The sequence below is a fragment of the Python bivittatus genome, unplaced genomic scaffold, assembly GCF_059951505.1.
Source record: "Python bivittatus isolate LINGU-HERP-01145 unplaced genomic scaffold, Pbiv_v1 ctg000400_np1212, whole genome shotgun sequence".
Lineage (NCBI taxonomy): Eukaryota > Metazoa > Chordata > Lepidosauria > Squamata > Pythonidae > Python > Python bivittatus.
This window is the reverse complement of record NW_028277073.1, coordinates 5,005,805-5,021,845: the sequence shown is the minus strand read 5'-3', so window position 1 is coordinate 5,021,845 and position 16,041 is coordinate 5,005,805. Positions and strand designations below refer to the sequence as shown.

The 16,041-nt window shown below is 39.7% G+C and overlaps 1 protein-coding gene across 1 annotated transcript in view; it reads left to right on the top strand.

The window, feature by feature from the left end:
• CDH23 (cadherin related 23) overlaps positions 1-16,041 on the top strand; it is a 469,716-nt gene that overhangs the window by 348,592 nt on the left and 105,083 nt on the right. Inside the window, exons 28-29 of the mRNA XM_088144253.1 lie at positions 14,167-14,227; positions 15,030-15,178. Coding sequence (XP_088000379.1) covers positions 14,167-14,227; positions 15,030-15,178 — 210 coding nt within the window. The remainder of the gene's footprint in view (positions 1-14,166; positions 14,228-15,029; positions 15,179-16,041) is intronic.

Here is a 16,041-nt window from a genome sequence, read left to right as displayed (position 1 = left end):
TATAAACTAATAATGCAGTACATAGTTAAAAAATAAGAGAAACCTCAGCATGTGCAACATTTCCCTTTCATTGCTGATTCCATAGCTCCTTCCACTGGTTTTTGCTTTGCATTAATGACCTTATGCCTTGTGACAGGATGAGGAACTCTTTGCATTTCCAAATTTCCACACAATTAGTCTTCTGGATGCAAGTTGGTCATAGGTGGGACCAAAGAAAAACCTGATTAGGACCTCCTAACTGTAACGGTTGGTTCTCAGGTCAGTAAGGATTCAAGAGATGGTTTTGTGAAGGGACCCCTACGGATTCAGCTGGTGTGAGATCTGCCGCCTCACCAGTTCACAATGAAACTATTATGAATAAATAGAATGAATAAATACATGGTAAGTCCTGGGAAGCAAATAGGTTCTAAAGGGAAATGGTTTAGTTGCTGCAACTTTTGTAACCTTATCACTTTCATTTCAGTAAATTGCGTTAAGAAGACTCTCTGTGATTTACGGCTGGGAGAAAGGATTACCTTCGCTTTGAGTCAATTTCCCAATAGCCTGACACTAACACACTCATCCTCTTTCTCTCATATCCCTCCTCCCCCCATAGTGCATTTATGCATCTACGTGAACATTTCTGCATTCATAGACATATGCAGGGAGACACACATAATGGCATTTCACATAACACACAACAAGGCTTTCACTATAGCATACACCCTCTGCAGAAGTTCTCCTTGAAAAACTAATGCCTTCATTGCCATGAAAGAGGTGAATTTCAGGTGGGGCAGGGATGATCATTGGTCCAGAACTGCAACTGTGAATTCCATCAGCTGTGCTTTGGGATCAGAATAAGAGTCAATTAATAATAAAATGGCACATGATTACAGATAACTCTGTTCTAACCAAATAACATGCAGTGATATTGCTTGCCTTGTCACAGTTAAAGGAAGATCTAATAATGACATTGCAAGGAAAGGGGGATTTTAATTGGTTGGGAGATCTACAGGAAATCCAAGAGCAGCAGGCTATGTTGGATGGATGGATGGATGGATGGATGGATGGATGGATGGATGGATGGATAGAGAGATAGAGAGATAGAGAGATAGAGAGATAGAGAGATAGAGAGATAGAGAGATAGAGGAAGAGGCAATAGCAAAGTACTGTACTCTTGAACTGCTGCCAAGAAAACTCCATGGATGTTTCCATGCACTTGGCTGTAACCACCTTGACTGAATGTTTAACTTTGGGCTACCAGATCTGAGCTACAAAAACCTGGATGACTACTATATGACAGCAGAGAGATTGAGAACATTCTAACTCTTTGCTCCCTTGTAAATGGTCGTGGGAGGAAGGATGTGAAGCAAATAGAAATGTCCATACTTCCCATTCAACTGTCTCCCTTTAAGGGCCCTGCCCTTACCATTTTTGGAGAACAAGCCCAAATGTTCTGAAGAGTACAAGCCCAAATTTTGGAGAACAAGCCCAAATGGCTGAAGAGTAAGGAGTGGGAGAATTAAAAGAAATCTGAACGTGGCAATAGTCATACCTGATGGGGAAGGGAGCAACTGAGTCGTGGCACATCAGAGACAGTTACAGAGCATCACCAGCTGCAGTGGAGAATGCAGAGGACAGTGACAAGCTTCTCCCAAGTGGCCCAAGTGCTGGCATTGAGAGGCAGCCTTGGGGGCTGGCAAGTGGCCAGGGTGTGGGCTTATCCCAACGCCCAAGCCCAGTAAATAACTCACAAGCACTGGCAACTGAAGCAAGGGGGATTAAGTTATGGCAAGCCCCCTTGCAGTGACATCACTGCACAACCCATCCTTTACATGTCTGCATGGTGATGCTGCTGTGGGATGGATCTTTCATAGTGATATCACTGCACTTGCTCAGATACCATGAAAGTATATACAGCAGTGTTTCTCAACCTTGGCAACTTGAAGATGTGTGGACTTGGCTGGCTGGGGAATTCTGGGAGTTGAAGTCCACACATCTTCAAGTTGCCAAGGTTGAGAAACACTGATACACTGTATTGTTCTTGCAGCAAAAACCAGGCCAGCTATTCCATCTGGCTTGGTTTTTGCCAGCAATTGCCAATTACTGGCCAAGAGCAGACTAGCTGTGGCCTGTTGGCCTGGTTTTTGCTGGCGAGTAACAATGAAAGGGCCATTTTTTGTTTTTATTTTTTTACTGCCCTCTGCTTGGATTGTTTTGTTTTGTTTTTTAATTTTTCTGGGAGTCAAATTATGCCAACTGACTTCACACCTAATGAGAGATAGTAAGCAAGCAAACAGTTGATTGAATAAATCTGAAGACCAGAAAAAACAAATGTGGGTTAATTTAAGGAATTCTTAAAGTAACATAAAACTAGGGAAAGAGTACAGAAGTGGAAAACTGTAGAATAGAAAATAAGATAGAAAAACAGATAATGGAAGAAATAGTAGAACATTTTCTAGAAATAAGGGAGAAAATGGAACCCAATTCCTTGTATGTCAAATAAATCTTTATTTTTGAAATAAAAATCCATTTACAGGAAATTTTGTTTCTCCTTCCCTCTGACTGGTGGCCTCTTGAAAAAAACACACCTAGGACAGCAGACATCTCAATTTTTGCATCCCAGCTCTAGTAGTCCTACTTTTCCTTTTTCTGCTTGCTCTGTATGATATGTGGGGTGTCAGCCTAAGATACTGTATCTGAAAGTGAGACTAAATTTAACCCCTCTGAATCTGGGCCTTTCTCTATAGTCTGATCAATGTACATTTTTGGCTTAGTGTTTCCTGCAGTCCTACTCCAGATCTCATAGGCCTCTCCCTGTCCTTGCTGGAAAAGCCAGACTAGGATCCTGGGAAGATTTGCATTCAAAGCTGTTACCCTAAACTGTGGGGTTTTTTGCTTTTGTAATGATAATACGTTATCCAAGCACTTAAAGCACCATATTCTGCAGTCAAGTAAATATACACTCTGTTCTTCTTCCAAACAGTACTGCTATTAAAATCTTGCACAGGATGTTGATGCCCCATATCACATGGGGTACAACACGTGGCATTAATACTTATGATAAAAATATTTCCTCCTGAATCTAATCTCTTTGCCCTGTATTTTAGGTGGGGGGGGGGTTCCCCCTGTGCCGTCCAATTTCTGAAGAGTGGCAGTGCATGCAACTTTGTAGACCTTTTATATTTTTAAAATGTGTTTAGCTCTTGGATGACAGTGTGCACACGTGCAAAATATTTTAAAGGTGCTAGCGCTGATCCCATCCTCATTTCTCATGTTTAGACAGCATATTTTATGGTTGTTATTGAAAAGTAATTTGTTGAAGTATCATGAAGCAACTACACCAAATATGTGGGATGTGTTATATTACAAAGGCCAATACTCCAAATTTAAAATTTTCATTCATCAGACAAGCATCTTTTCCTTGCCTTTCTTCCCCAAATTAAGTGTCCTGGGGTAAGTGACTATATGGAAATTACATTATCCTTTAAAACATTTCTTTATTTAAATTGGATTTTAAAAAGTTACATTCCTGTACATTTTTTCATAGCTATCAATATAATGACCACTATTATTTCTAGCTTTTTATCTACTAATCTGTGATAGGCAACCATTTAGAATCAGGAAATGTTTGGAATTTGGGGAGCATATGTGCTCACAAATGGCTGCCTTGGAGAGCCTGGATAAAATATTGATTTACCAGAAAGTGAACTAGCCTCCCAGAATGTTCTCTGCCATTCTTGTGGAACATTTATGGGACATGAAGAAATTCATATAAATAAATAGGATTCTAGAGGATGTTTTGCTTTGAAGATTCTTATTCTTTTCATTATTACTATTTTTAAAGTGAGGCAGGGATTCTGGTAGGCACCAGTGGAGGTGTCTCCTTACTGATCCCTGCTTACTTCTGTCATTACCATACTGTGATTCTTCAAAAGGGTGTAGGTTATCTGACATTACTAACAGTTTGTGAAGGCCTATCAAGAAGGAACATTTTCCACAGAAGGTTCACAGACTATATGACTCAGTCACATTGCAGTAGATTCCATGATGCTCCAGTCCTGGTTAATAGGCCCTTTTCTTGAACAGACTTCATGTGCTTGGGAAACGGGCCGGCTGCGCTGTACACTGTGTATGGAACGTCTTAAGGAATCCAGACGTTTCCAGAGCTTAAGTTGTGGTTCAGTGGCAGCTTCAAGATGATAAGGCATGCACTCATGTGGTCCGTGGAAAGATGAATCAAGTGCTTCTGGTTTGCATAAAGTGACAAAAAGGAGACAGGTGGCCAGGAGGAAAAAAATGCAGATGAGAGCAATGATGATAGGCAAGGCATCCAGGTTCTCCTTACTTGGCACTGAGCTGAATGGAACCAGCTCAGTGGTTGTGTTGAGTAATGCAAGGAAACGTGTACTTGGCGTGGTCTCATTTGCTGTGTTCTTTGCACTCATCTTTCTTTCCTGCAAGACAACAGGAATAAAGATCAGGCAACAATGACCGAAGTATGCACTGACATTTATGCAAAAACTAATGGAGATGACAAAAGACTATATAATCCATTTTTTTTTTCCTCTCCATTCTAAATCATTGAAATGAGTTCCAGATCTTTTACTGGCAAAACTTTATCCGTGATCCACCTCGCCTTCTGCAGGCTCTTGTCCTACCAGCCAAGTTTCTACTACCCATGGCAGTACCACATTTTAGGCATTATTACTGCATAGCAGGGTTCCATACATATCTACTCAGAAGTAGGTTTCATAAGATTCAGTGGGTTGTATTCCTGCATATCTGCATAGGATTACAAGCATAGATTCTGATCCCTACAGAATAAGACTGAACTGCAATGCAAAGCTAATGGAAGTAATTTTTAGCAGTGGCTCCTAACCATTTCCACTGCATGATACAAAGTTAAACCTGGAATTTTTATGCAAATTTGAATGCATATTTATGATCTATGTATAGTTGTTTACATATTCAGAATAAGAAAACAGTGAATAGGGCAGATGCTTAAGTTTGGACACCCTTTCTGTCCGTACTTGGTAACACCTATTTGGGGAGATATAACAGTTCCATGTGTTTCCTGTAGTCCTCCTATTTTTGCTTTTGGGATTTTTTCCCCACTCCTCCTTGTAGAACTCAGAGATACTTTCAGGTCAGTACTGCATGTTTGAGATCTCCCTACAGGTTTTCCATAATATTCAAGTTTAGGATTGTGAAGGTCATTCCAAAACTTTATCTTTCTTTCCTGAACTTCATGCTCATGTTTCACGTTGACCCATGTAGAGGTTGCATCACTTGGGAATTTACTGAAACTCACCATTTGACCACAGATGCCTACATTTTTGCATACAACTCTGTGTAGTCCACTGCATCATCAAAAGCTGTTGAAAACCACTATTCAAGCCACAGATTGGCAACACAGCATCTACAGACCTCATAGCATGTATAATCGAAAAGATCATGTCCACAGGGCTACAGAATTAGGGGACCATCGGTTTAAAGTTTGCAAGCTAACCCTTGCCTTTATTTTATTGATATATAACAACTTTTATATAGTTAGTTAATAAACACTGAGAACTAAAAACTGTAAGTTCTCTGCATGTATCCATGGCTAGGGAAGTTCAATAGCATACTGTAGTTGGAGACCCATTGGTATATCTTTTTGTCCATCTATCAGTTTATATATTCAATCAGGAACTATATAATCACACTAAGCTGTCACAACGGTAGTGTCATACGGAAAAACAATCAGGAATAATTGGCCTGGTTCAGTGCATTGCCTCTTCAAGAGTGGTGGACTTTGGAGCCAGAGTTGTTTATTATATTTATTTAATTAATTTCAGGAATGGAGCAGATTTTTAATTGCTGTGAGGTTATGGATTAAGTTTACGGAAAAGACTTCCTCCAAGATCAGATCTAATTTGACTAAAATTTGGTTTCTTGAGGTGAAGGAATGCACAAGCCAGCCTTAAACATAAAGGCATATAATGAAATCATATATGTTTCCAGGCTTGTTTTGCTTTTTTATACCCACATTAATATTCATCCTTCCCTCTACACTCACAGATTAGCTTGCTGCGCATACCCAGTTACAAAATACAGTGCCAGCTGCCTGAGCCAGCTTCTTTTCCCCAAAGGACAAAATGTTGAAACATGGAGGGCATGCAAATTAGTGATTGGAGAAGTTGATGGTTTTTTTTAAAAAAGTCAAAATATTGCAGAGTTTTCTTTATGACACTTTTAATGGCCAGGCTCTCTGGCAGAGCTATCCAGAGCTCTTCATCTCTAGTTATATCCAAATAAAAACAAATAGGGAGAATGATCATTCAGTTCTAGTCTTAGATTACTTTTGATATATTATATGCTAGTTCTTATGCTGTGTGACCCCCAAATACTGCCTGCTAGAAAAGAGGTCACAGCTCCCCAGGAATCTGAAACTAACAAGACCTAATCACAGTCTGGATTGCCTCTGTATTGTGGAAAATCTCTGCACAGGCATCAGCCACACCAAAAAACAATTGCTTGGCTTGGAGACACTGTGCAGTTGACTGCTTTTGGCATCTAGCACATGGAGCCGGCCATCACCATGTCAAAACATTGAACTTTATTTACTGTTATGACTCTATATCCTTGGCATCAGTGTTGGTTGTTGACCAAACCTATAGCGATCCATTTCCTAATTCATGAATGGAAATGGCAAAAAAACTAGATGATGATGATGATGATGATGATGATGATGATGATGATGATGACAATTGCTTTAGATGAAAACAACTCCAGATAATCCCTATGCTTGCCATCAGATACACAACTCTCTGTATCATGAAACTGACTTCATCTGCAGCAGTTTAGTTCCAACTGCAATGTTAAGTGTGCTTTCATGAACTGCTTCAATTGTGTTTTCTCTCAATCTCTCCCTCCCTCCCTCCCTCCCTCCCTCTCTCTCTCTCTCTTAAATATAAATGGTGCTTCTCTTTCCCACAGTCATGTTAGGTTTTTTGGTTCTCCTACTTTCATGACAATATTTTTTTTCTTTAATAAGCTTACAGTGTTTTACAAGTAAGAAGTGAAAGGCTTTTATAAGAATGACAGCATGTGGTCTTCATATCTTATCATTTATATTTCACCCAATTTCAAAATTTAATTTTGAAAAAGATAGAATAGTTAACAGGAAGTAAACTGAACAAAGTAATCAGTTCAAGAGCATTTCTAAATAAAACAGAAAGGTAATTTGACAAAAATCGAAACTGAATTGAGCTACACATCTCTGAAAAGGTCAGAAGAAAACAGATTCAACAAGCAGAACAGCAAAACACCAGAACAAACCAGAATTAAACTGGAATAATTGTGTAAATCAAAACAAACTTCTGGTCAGCTTCATGTGAACGCTTCATTATTTCCAGAATAGAAGTCCCTGAATATGTGAGCCCATCTTGTGTCTGCATCTTAACTGCAGTTGTTTTTATATTATATAAATACTGTAATTTTCCTTTTGGTAGAACACCAAAAGAAGCATAAAAAAAAAATAACCTTTGATCATACTTTCCAGAATGCCCTAAAATTTAGGCAGCTGACAAGATTCCATGGGATTATTCTAAGTATTTCAATTCTCTTCCCACCTCCTTCCACCATCTTTTCTCCTTTTACTCAGTTATGAACTGTAAATATCCAATATCTTAGTATATCTCAATGGAAGCATCTTTGTTTTCTTTGACAGTGACACTGATTCCTTCTAGCCTAGCCACAATTTGCATATATGTCTGGGTTTGTGGCAGTCACCTCAACACAGGCAAGTGGTGGCTTTCAAGAAAAAAATTATTTCTAATGTAGGCTGAAACCTTTTTTTCAGTATATTGATGGATATAAATAGAACCAAAAATCTGGTGCCTCCCCAGGTACTTTAAGTCCTTCTGCAAATTAAAAAAAAAAAACAGGATGCCTTGCCTGTGGCTGATTCCCCTGAACCCAGACCATCCCCTTTCATTTGTCAAGTTTTGACAAGTTACCATAAAATGTAAGAAATAATAATAATTTTCTAGAGATCCCCAAGATCAAATGGAGTTCTTGCTACTGAGCAAAACAGAAGTATTCATCTTCTAGAAAACATACGGTAAAATCTATGGTGTATCCTTGATTTTTTGGATAATGTTTAATATCACCAAGTCCAAGCATTTATAAGCAATATAGTTAAGATGTCCCTAAAGACAAAGCTACTACATAATGCACCTTGACGTTTGCAGTAATTCTTGCAAAGTATTTCTAGTCTCTATCTAGTAAATGTAAACGAAACTGTAGTTGTATGCAAAAAGTATCAATCAAGTGTATTAATATTAAAACACATGAAACAGCAATTTATGTGCATATATTGAATAAGTAATCCTATAACTTGGCTACAATGATGTTAAACCAATCATCTGTATTACCCACTAGAGAATCATCAGATAATAATAATGTGCAGAAAATATAGTTGCTGCATAAATTACTGCCTCCCCAAAACTCAGTATATCTGGCAAATAATGTAGATAGGAAAAGCCTTACAGATACTGTAAACTCACTTATCAGTGGGTTGAATGCAAATAATATTTTACTCAGCTTTTCCCAGTACTTTTTCTACTGAATAACAACTGATTTAGAGAAGTATTTCCCTTTTCTCCGTGCCAAAAAGGAGAACCAACTCCTCCACACACACCCCGGAATAATTTTAGAAGGGAGATATTTATGTACATGCAGTCCTAACTCTTTAATTTATTCAGAATCATGCCTGCACATTTCTGATGAAGTAAGCTGAAAATAAATGGAGTCATGTGAAAATAAGTGGAAACACATCAATGAGTAAGGTTCTTGGGTTTTATCCTTCGTCGTGTTCCATAATTGCAGTTGTATGATAGCTCAGTGGTGGCCCTCGCAGGTAACGAACTTTCATGAATAGGTCAGAAGTTCTTGCCTCTTCGATAAAGAGCAATGCACATTTCAAGACTATGTGATGTGCATCTCTGCCTTGCAAAAGGGGCCTTGATTTATTAGCTCCTGCTAGATGGATTTCTTTTTGGATGAAAGCCTTAAGCCCACCGAAACGTTATCTGCAATGTTTTTCTCTGAAATCAACGCCACAACATTGGAGCAAATAAAGTGCCTACGAATGCACTGACCTTTTTATTGGAAATGTTCCTAGAACTGGGCCACCTTAGCAGCAGCAAACGCCTTAGATCACTGCCCGTACTTATCTCTCAGACCATTTTATTTTGCTACACCTTTCTTTTCTCGCTGTCCCTTCAGCTTTTAAGAGTTGGTTTGTTGACTGCTTCCCCTGCTCTCCGTCCACTTGCTCCTCCTTTTGCCTCTGTTGTCCTCCAGCCCCTGGCAGTTGGGGGGAGGGGTGTGCACAGAGGAGGGGGAGGGAGGACAGAGAAACTGAGCCTGCTTGCAAACCATGAAGAGCTACTGAAGGTTCACAGCAGCAGAAAACCTGAGGCTCATCACTGTATTTGATTCGGAGGGTCATGTCATGAGCGAAAATGCTTTTCAGATTTGAGCTTCTAGTGAATCACAATGCTTTACCTCCAGTGCATTTGATCCCCTGCTAAGTTTAAATGGTACGGTCTGGTCTCTGGAGTCTGTTCACTGAGTAGGCAGTTCATGTTGGGGGGAAGAGGGAAGATCAAGGAAAGCTTCTGGCTGGTTCTTCCCTCTCCTGTGACAGCATTTCTCTTGAGAAGTTTCCCTGGGTCCTCGTTTCATATTCTACCCCTCTCCTCAAGACTGCTGTCTTTCATCTAGGTCCCCTATAGATCTTTCCTTTTTCTCCCCTCAGGGGAGGCAAATGCAGAATAATTCCCTGCACATTTCCAGATTGCCCTTTTCTTGAGTCGTGGATGCCAAATGATCATGCGTGAACTGCTGAGACAGGACTTGGTCTGAAAGCGTGGGCAGGATAGTTGTGGGTCGTCAGGATGTGTTGGGTATTTTGGTAGTAACTGAATGCAGAAATGCCCCACAGTCAGTCAGTCACAGCATGTCCTAGAGCAGTGTTTCTCAATCGTGGTGGTATACTAGCTGGGGAATTCTGGGAGTTGAGGTCCACGCAGCTTAAAGCTGCCACGGTTGAGAAACACTGCCCTGGAGGGGCACCAGGTCATCAGGAGAAACAGTCCTTGCCATTCATTGCATGTTCTGTTGTAGACTCTCACATTCATCCCACATCTCACATTCTTGTTTGTTGTTAGGAAATTAAACCTTCCAGTCACTTTAAACAGCTGTTTGTAGTTTCTCCAGTGTCAACAACAACAACAAAGGATATTGTCACCATTTCCTAAAAATCTGGCTTGAAAACTCATCTGGATTAACAGTCACTTGGGTCAGCCCAGATGAGCAGCTTTAACTGTCCCTGGTTTTTATCTGAATAGGCTACTGTCATGTGTTTAATTGAGTATTTTAAGAGATGATTGCCAGAAATCCCTATATGGTTTAGCCACTGTAATGACTACTGGACATATTGGTGATTCTCATGTTAAAGATTAGGCTTGCTTATATGTGGAATAGGCAATCTGTTGCCCACTAGATGTTCTGGACCACAGCCCTTACCCACAAGCTGCCTAGGACTGATGGGAAATGAAATCCAAAACATCTGGAAGACACCAGATTGTCTATCCAAGCTTACATGGCAAAAAAGAATATTACTGCACGAGTATTCCTTAGGACATATAATGTCAACTCTCACGATGTGATCTGTGCAAATGTTTTACTCTCCACCAGTTATCACGTACCCTTTCAGTGTGCGCACATACGTTAACCCTCTTCAAAATCAAGACTTTCTCAAGTAATTAAAATATTCCGTTATTTCACCTTTTTAGAAGGGCATTCAGTCATTTTTGTTTTGTTTTGTTTTTTAAAAGGGCATTTCCTACTCGTACGTTTTATTTATATTGCCCCTAATTTTGCACAATATTTACAAAATGCTTGTAACAAAGTCTCCCATACTGTAGGTATTTCTCTTGTCACCAACGGAACTTAGGAAGATGCTTGCAATAAGCCATAGGAACACGAGGTGGCAGAATTGGGTTGTGTTTCCACAAAGGTCTGAAAATATCCTATTATGCACACTATCACTGAAATGTAAAGGTGATCTGAGGAAGCAGTGCACTGGACTGCCTCAGGTTCTGAAACAACCACTGGTGCAGTTGATGCCTGACTGTTAGTAGCAATTTCAGGGGAGTGTAAGACAGCTAAGACAGTTAAAAACTTGCTTAAACCCAGTAATTCCCGAACTTAATTGGATTCTTGACGTCTGTCATTCTGGCTTGTTTGTTCTTTGTGCTAGCCTTACAACGTAACCACTACCTACAGCTTCTTCACAGGTTTTTGAATTGAAATTCAACTCCTTATTCATGCTTATGCTCAGTGAACCAAATACTCAGGGTGCAGTAAAAGGAGAAGATGCTAGGTTTCTGCAGGGTCTGTCTACGGTGATTCAAATGTTATGATGAAATCTCCACCAGCCAGAAGTACAGTTGCTTTTCTGTTCAGCTGGTAGCACTTCATAATGTTTGGTGTGAACTTTTCAGAGACGAGATTCTCCTCCACAAATGAGATTTTCACAGAGGAGATTCACATCCTGAATAAGGTCCCCTTTCAATATTACATGAAACTTGGCAGCTAAATACAGAAGTGATTGTGTATTCAACTAGTGCTTCCTCTGTAACATCCAAAGCTTCAGTGATATGTTTGTTGCTGAAGATATGTTTCCCTTTATCTGCGCCCTATGTGAATTCAACAGTCCTCGCAGGTCTTCCTTGTGAAATATTGCCATGAAGCATTTCACAAGGAATACCTGTAAAAATTGTTGAATTCTAGTTTTCCCACCATCTTCTCTAATACAATTTTCCTAGTTCTTTATATTGTCATATTGTGTGTTTCTCATTATTCATGTTTAGTAGCCAGTGATATGGGATGGAGAAATACCCTTTATGTTAACATCTGGACTCCGTTGTACTACCCGCTACAAATGGGGGGGGGGGTTACTCAATATGGCGTGTCCAGTAAAAAGATGGACAGAAATGCCATGCACTGTTATATACATATTAGAAATAAATTATACGCATCTCTTTTAAAATGGTTGTCCTCTACTACAGCAGTTTAACATGTGGACATAGCAGGGATGAAGAACTTGTTTTGGCTCAAGAATAGCCATCCAACACCTTGGAGTTGTATGCTAGCAATGGGTGCACTGGTGCAGCCTTCCGGTTTCCTCCCAACGTATTTGCCAAGGAATACACTTTTTTTTTCATTCATGGGGATATATACAGTACATTAGACACACACCGTTTATTTATATATGATTAATATACACATAAACCTATTTTTCTATCTATATTCTTCATTGATTGTAGAAAGGCCTTTGGGTTGATCATGTTAAGCTGTAGAAAGTGCTCAGAAAAAAAGGGAATCCCAGACCATCTCATTGCCCTCATGAGAAACTTGTATTCAGGTCAGAAAGCCACAGCATGGACAAAACATGGTGAAACAGACTGGCTCCAGGTTGGCAAAGAAGTGTGACAAGGCTGAATACTCTCCCCTTATTTATTCAACCCATATGCTGAATTAAAGAAAGCTAGATTGGAAAATGAGTGTGGTTTTAAAATTGGAAGAAGAAACATCAGTAAGCTGATACTCTGGTAGCTGAAAATGCAAAAGATCTGTAGGCCCTAGTAATAAAAGTCAAGGAGCACACTGAAAAAAAAATAGGACTAAAATTAAATATAAAGGAGACCAAACTAATGACAACAGGCAGAACAACCAGCCTTACAATTGACAATGAAGATATCAAAGTTGTGGATATCTTCTACCTTTTAGGATCAACCATCAACAGTAAAGGAACAAGCAGTTAAGAAATATGCCACAGACTAACACTTGGTACAGCAGCCATGAAGTCCTTGGAAAAAATATTCAAATGTCATGATGTCTCTATACCTAAAAAGATCAGAATTGTGCAAGCCATGATATTCCCTGTGATACTCTATGGAAGCCAAAGTTGGACTTTGAAGAAGCAAGATAAGAAGAATATTGATATTTTGAACTTTGGTATTGCAGAAGACTCCTGAGAATACTGTGGACAGCCAAGAAAACAAATCAATGGTTCATTGAATGAATCCACCCAGAGATCTCACTCCAGACGCAAATGACCAGGCTCAAATTATCCTATTTCGGACACTTTGTATGAAGACCCAGCTCTCTGGAGAAGGCTCTAATGCTGGAAAAGGTGGAAAAGAAGAAGAGGATGACCAGCAGCAAGGTCGATAGACTCAGTTACAGTAAGAATAAGTGCACCATTGGAAGAGCTGAAGGACCAGGTCAGGGACAGATCATCATTGAGAAAATCTATCTATGTGATTGATAGGAGTCGAAAATGACCCGATGGCATGTAATCAATCAATCACACCTATTTACATGGAGAGACCTTCATTAGTTCTTTTCTTTCCCACCTTGAAAGAGTGTCTTCAGTTGTACAGAACCTTGGCCTTCTGCAGTGGGAAAGCAGGGGGCTAAAAGTGGCTTAAAGAGCAGAAGACTCTGTTCTTCCCTTGATTTTGGAAAATAAACTTGGTTTTGGAATCTGCTCCCCTCTCTTTTTCCAAGGAGTCAGGTCATGAGAGACCAAGAAACCAGACGTGGAAGTCTGAGGGAGTGAATTTGAAGTGCAACTGGTGGCTATAACCCACTATACAATTATCACCTCAATATCTCATGAAGTTTTTAGATATGAAATGTGATTGAAACCTAAACATATCCAAGTAGCAAGCACTGACTGCAGAGCTAATATGTCCATATGCAATAATGGCCTAAATAATATTTTCCACTTTAAAATACGCTGCTAATTCTTCTATATTTCTTTACATGACCGCTATTCTGTGGAATGCAGAATAATAAAATGCTGTTCCTGTGTCTGAAAGTATTTGTCCTTTCCCTAACAGTAATGTGTGAAACTCACCTTTTGTTTTTTTTTCCCCCTTGTTTTTGCAGTTTTCATTCATTTTTAGAACAATTTTATCATTTTATTAAATGGAAGCTGCACTGGGGGTAGAAGGACAAGGTTAGGATACCAGCATTTTAAATAAATAAACATATTGAAGCAGCTGGCATTTGGTTCAATGTGAAAACAGCTCCATGATTGTTTTTTCTTGTTTGTTTCTCAAGGTGAAAGCCACAGATGCAGATGAAGGTGTGAATGGCCGTGTGTGGTACAGGATTGTCAGAGGTAAATAGATATTTGGGATATCTATATTTTGTAAGGACTCTTGTACATCCTTTGAAAGCATACTGATCCCCATGCAATCTAACTCCAGCTTCCCTATGTGTACAGCTCTACTATTTCCATCCAGACTTAATTATTGAAAGAAATAATCTGAGTGGATTCCACTTCTAATATATCTGACTTTCTCTGTAATGAAATTGCAATAGACTTCCTTTTTTGAAACCTGGCAGTTCATGTTTTATAATCTTTAAGATTAAGTATGCTGCAAAAACCTGTTTTGATATATTTCATATAATACTCTGTGGTCATGATCCTCAGTACACTCCTTTCCAAGTACATTCAGCTGCTGATGGAGGCTGGCTCCCAAGGAAGTCTTGAGGAATAAGCAAAAGGTTGCAATAAGCAGGAGAATTTGGAAAAAGTGCCTTGGACCTCTTGCGAGCTCAGGATCTCTGTGCAATTTATTAAAATGTGAACCGAAGGAGGGGAAAATGCTGCTGCAGCTCTTTAAACCAGAGGCACCTATTTTCCAGCATCATGAAGAGCCTGAAAAAAGTTGGGCTACTTTAGTGTACAGCAGAGAGGTGCTGTCCTTGTGCAAGTTCTGAAGCACATTTTCCCTTTTATGAGTGTGCCCTACCAAAGATATCTTGTGATATTATGAGACACCTCTCTCCCTCTCCCTCTCCCTCTCCTGTATCTATCTCTTATATGTCTTCAGGTTGAACTGCATGGAGTATTAAATTTTCCAATATGATGATACCCCAACATGCCTTATTTGGTAGTTTTTCTTTCTTCTCAACAGGAAACAATTTCAACAATTTCAGGATCAATCCCAGCAGTGGGCTGGTCATGCGGGGTTTACGACCTCTGGACAGAGAACACAATTCATCCCACGTTCTTGAGGTGGAAGCTTACAATAGTGAACAAGGACCAATGAGAAGTTCTGTCAGGGTAATGCCTTTCAAAATACTACAAATCAGCAACCTTTTCAGGCTGTGGCCATCATCACAAGGTTTTGAATTAATGCAATCAATAATGTCCTTGGACCCACCTAGAGATATCATGGATCTTGTGTTGCCTAGAGGAACTGCACTGCCAGCTTGTGTGAAGGATGAAAACAGAATGTCTTGTTTTGCTTATAGTACAGGATTCTGAAAACTGCTGTATCAGATTTACAGTTTGGTAATAATAAATGCAATACATGAAGGCTTCTATGGTGGAAATAATTAAAGCATCAAATTTTGAATCTATTTGTACCTAGCTTCAGCAGAGATTTAAATGCTGGCCACTTAATAGGAGTCTAAGCTTGTTCTAAAGTTTCATAGTTAGGGTGGATTTCTCTGTTTTTTAAATTAATTCAGCAACAAAACAGTCATGGCTAAGGAGTTACCTTGGCTTAGCATGAGCCGCAAATATGGGTGTCTGGTTTCACCCACCTGAAAGAAACTAGAGAACAAAGCTATTGTTTATTTTAGCCTATGAATGAATTTGTTCTCTGCCTTCTGGGTGGACAAAGCCAACGTTCCTGGTTTGCATGGCTGATCAAGCAGAGATGCTATATTAGGTGCACCTGTTCATTGATGGGGCAGTGTGTTTGCACAGATGCCTTTGCCACTTAGCTTGGCTTGTGAACTGACTCACTAGATATGGAATTCTGGGACTTGGATTCTGTGGTCTGAGCTGGGTCCAAGCCTCCTGAACACACTGAATCAGAACACCAGTTCAAGAGACAGTTCACTAGTGCAAGTTCAGTCTGTGCACCTTACTGAGCACATGAGCTGTTTGGATTGCCTGGTCTAGAGCTAGTGTTGATT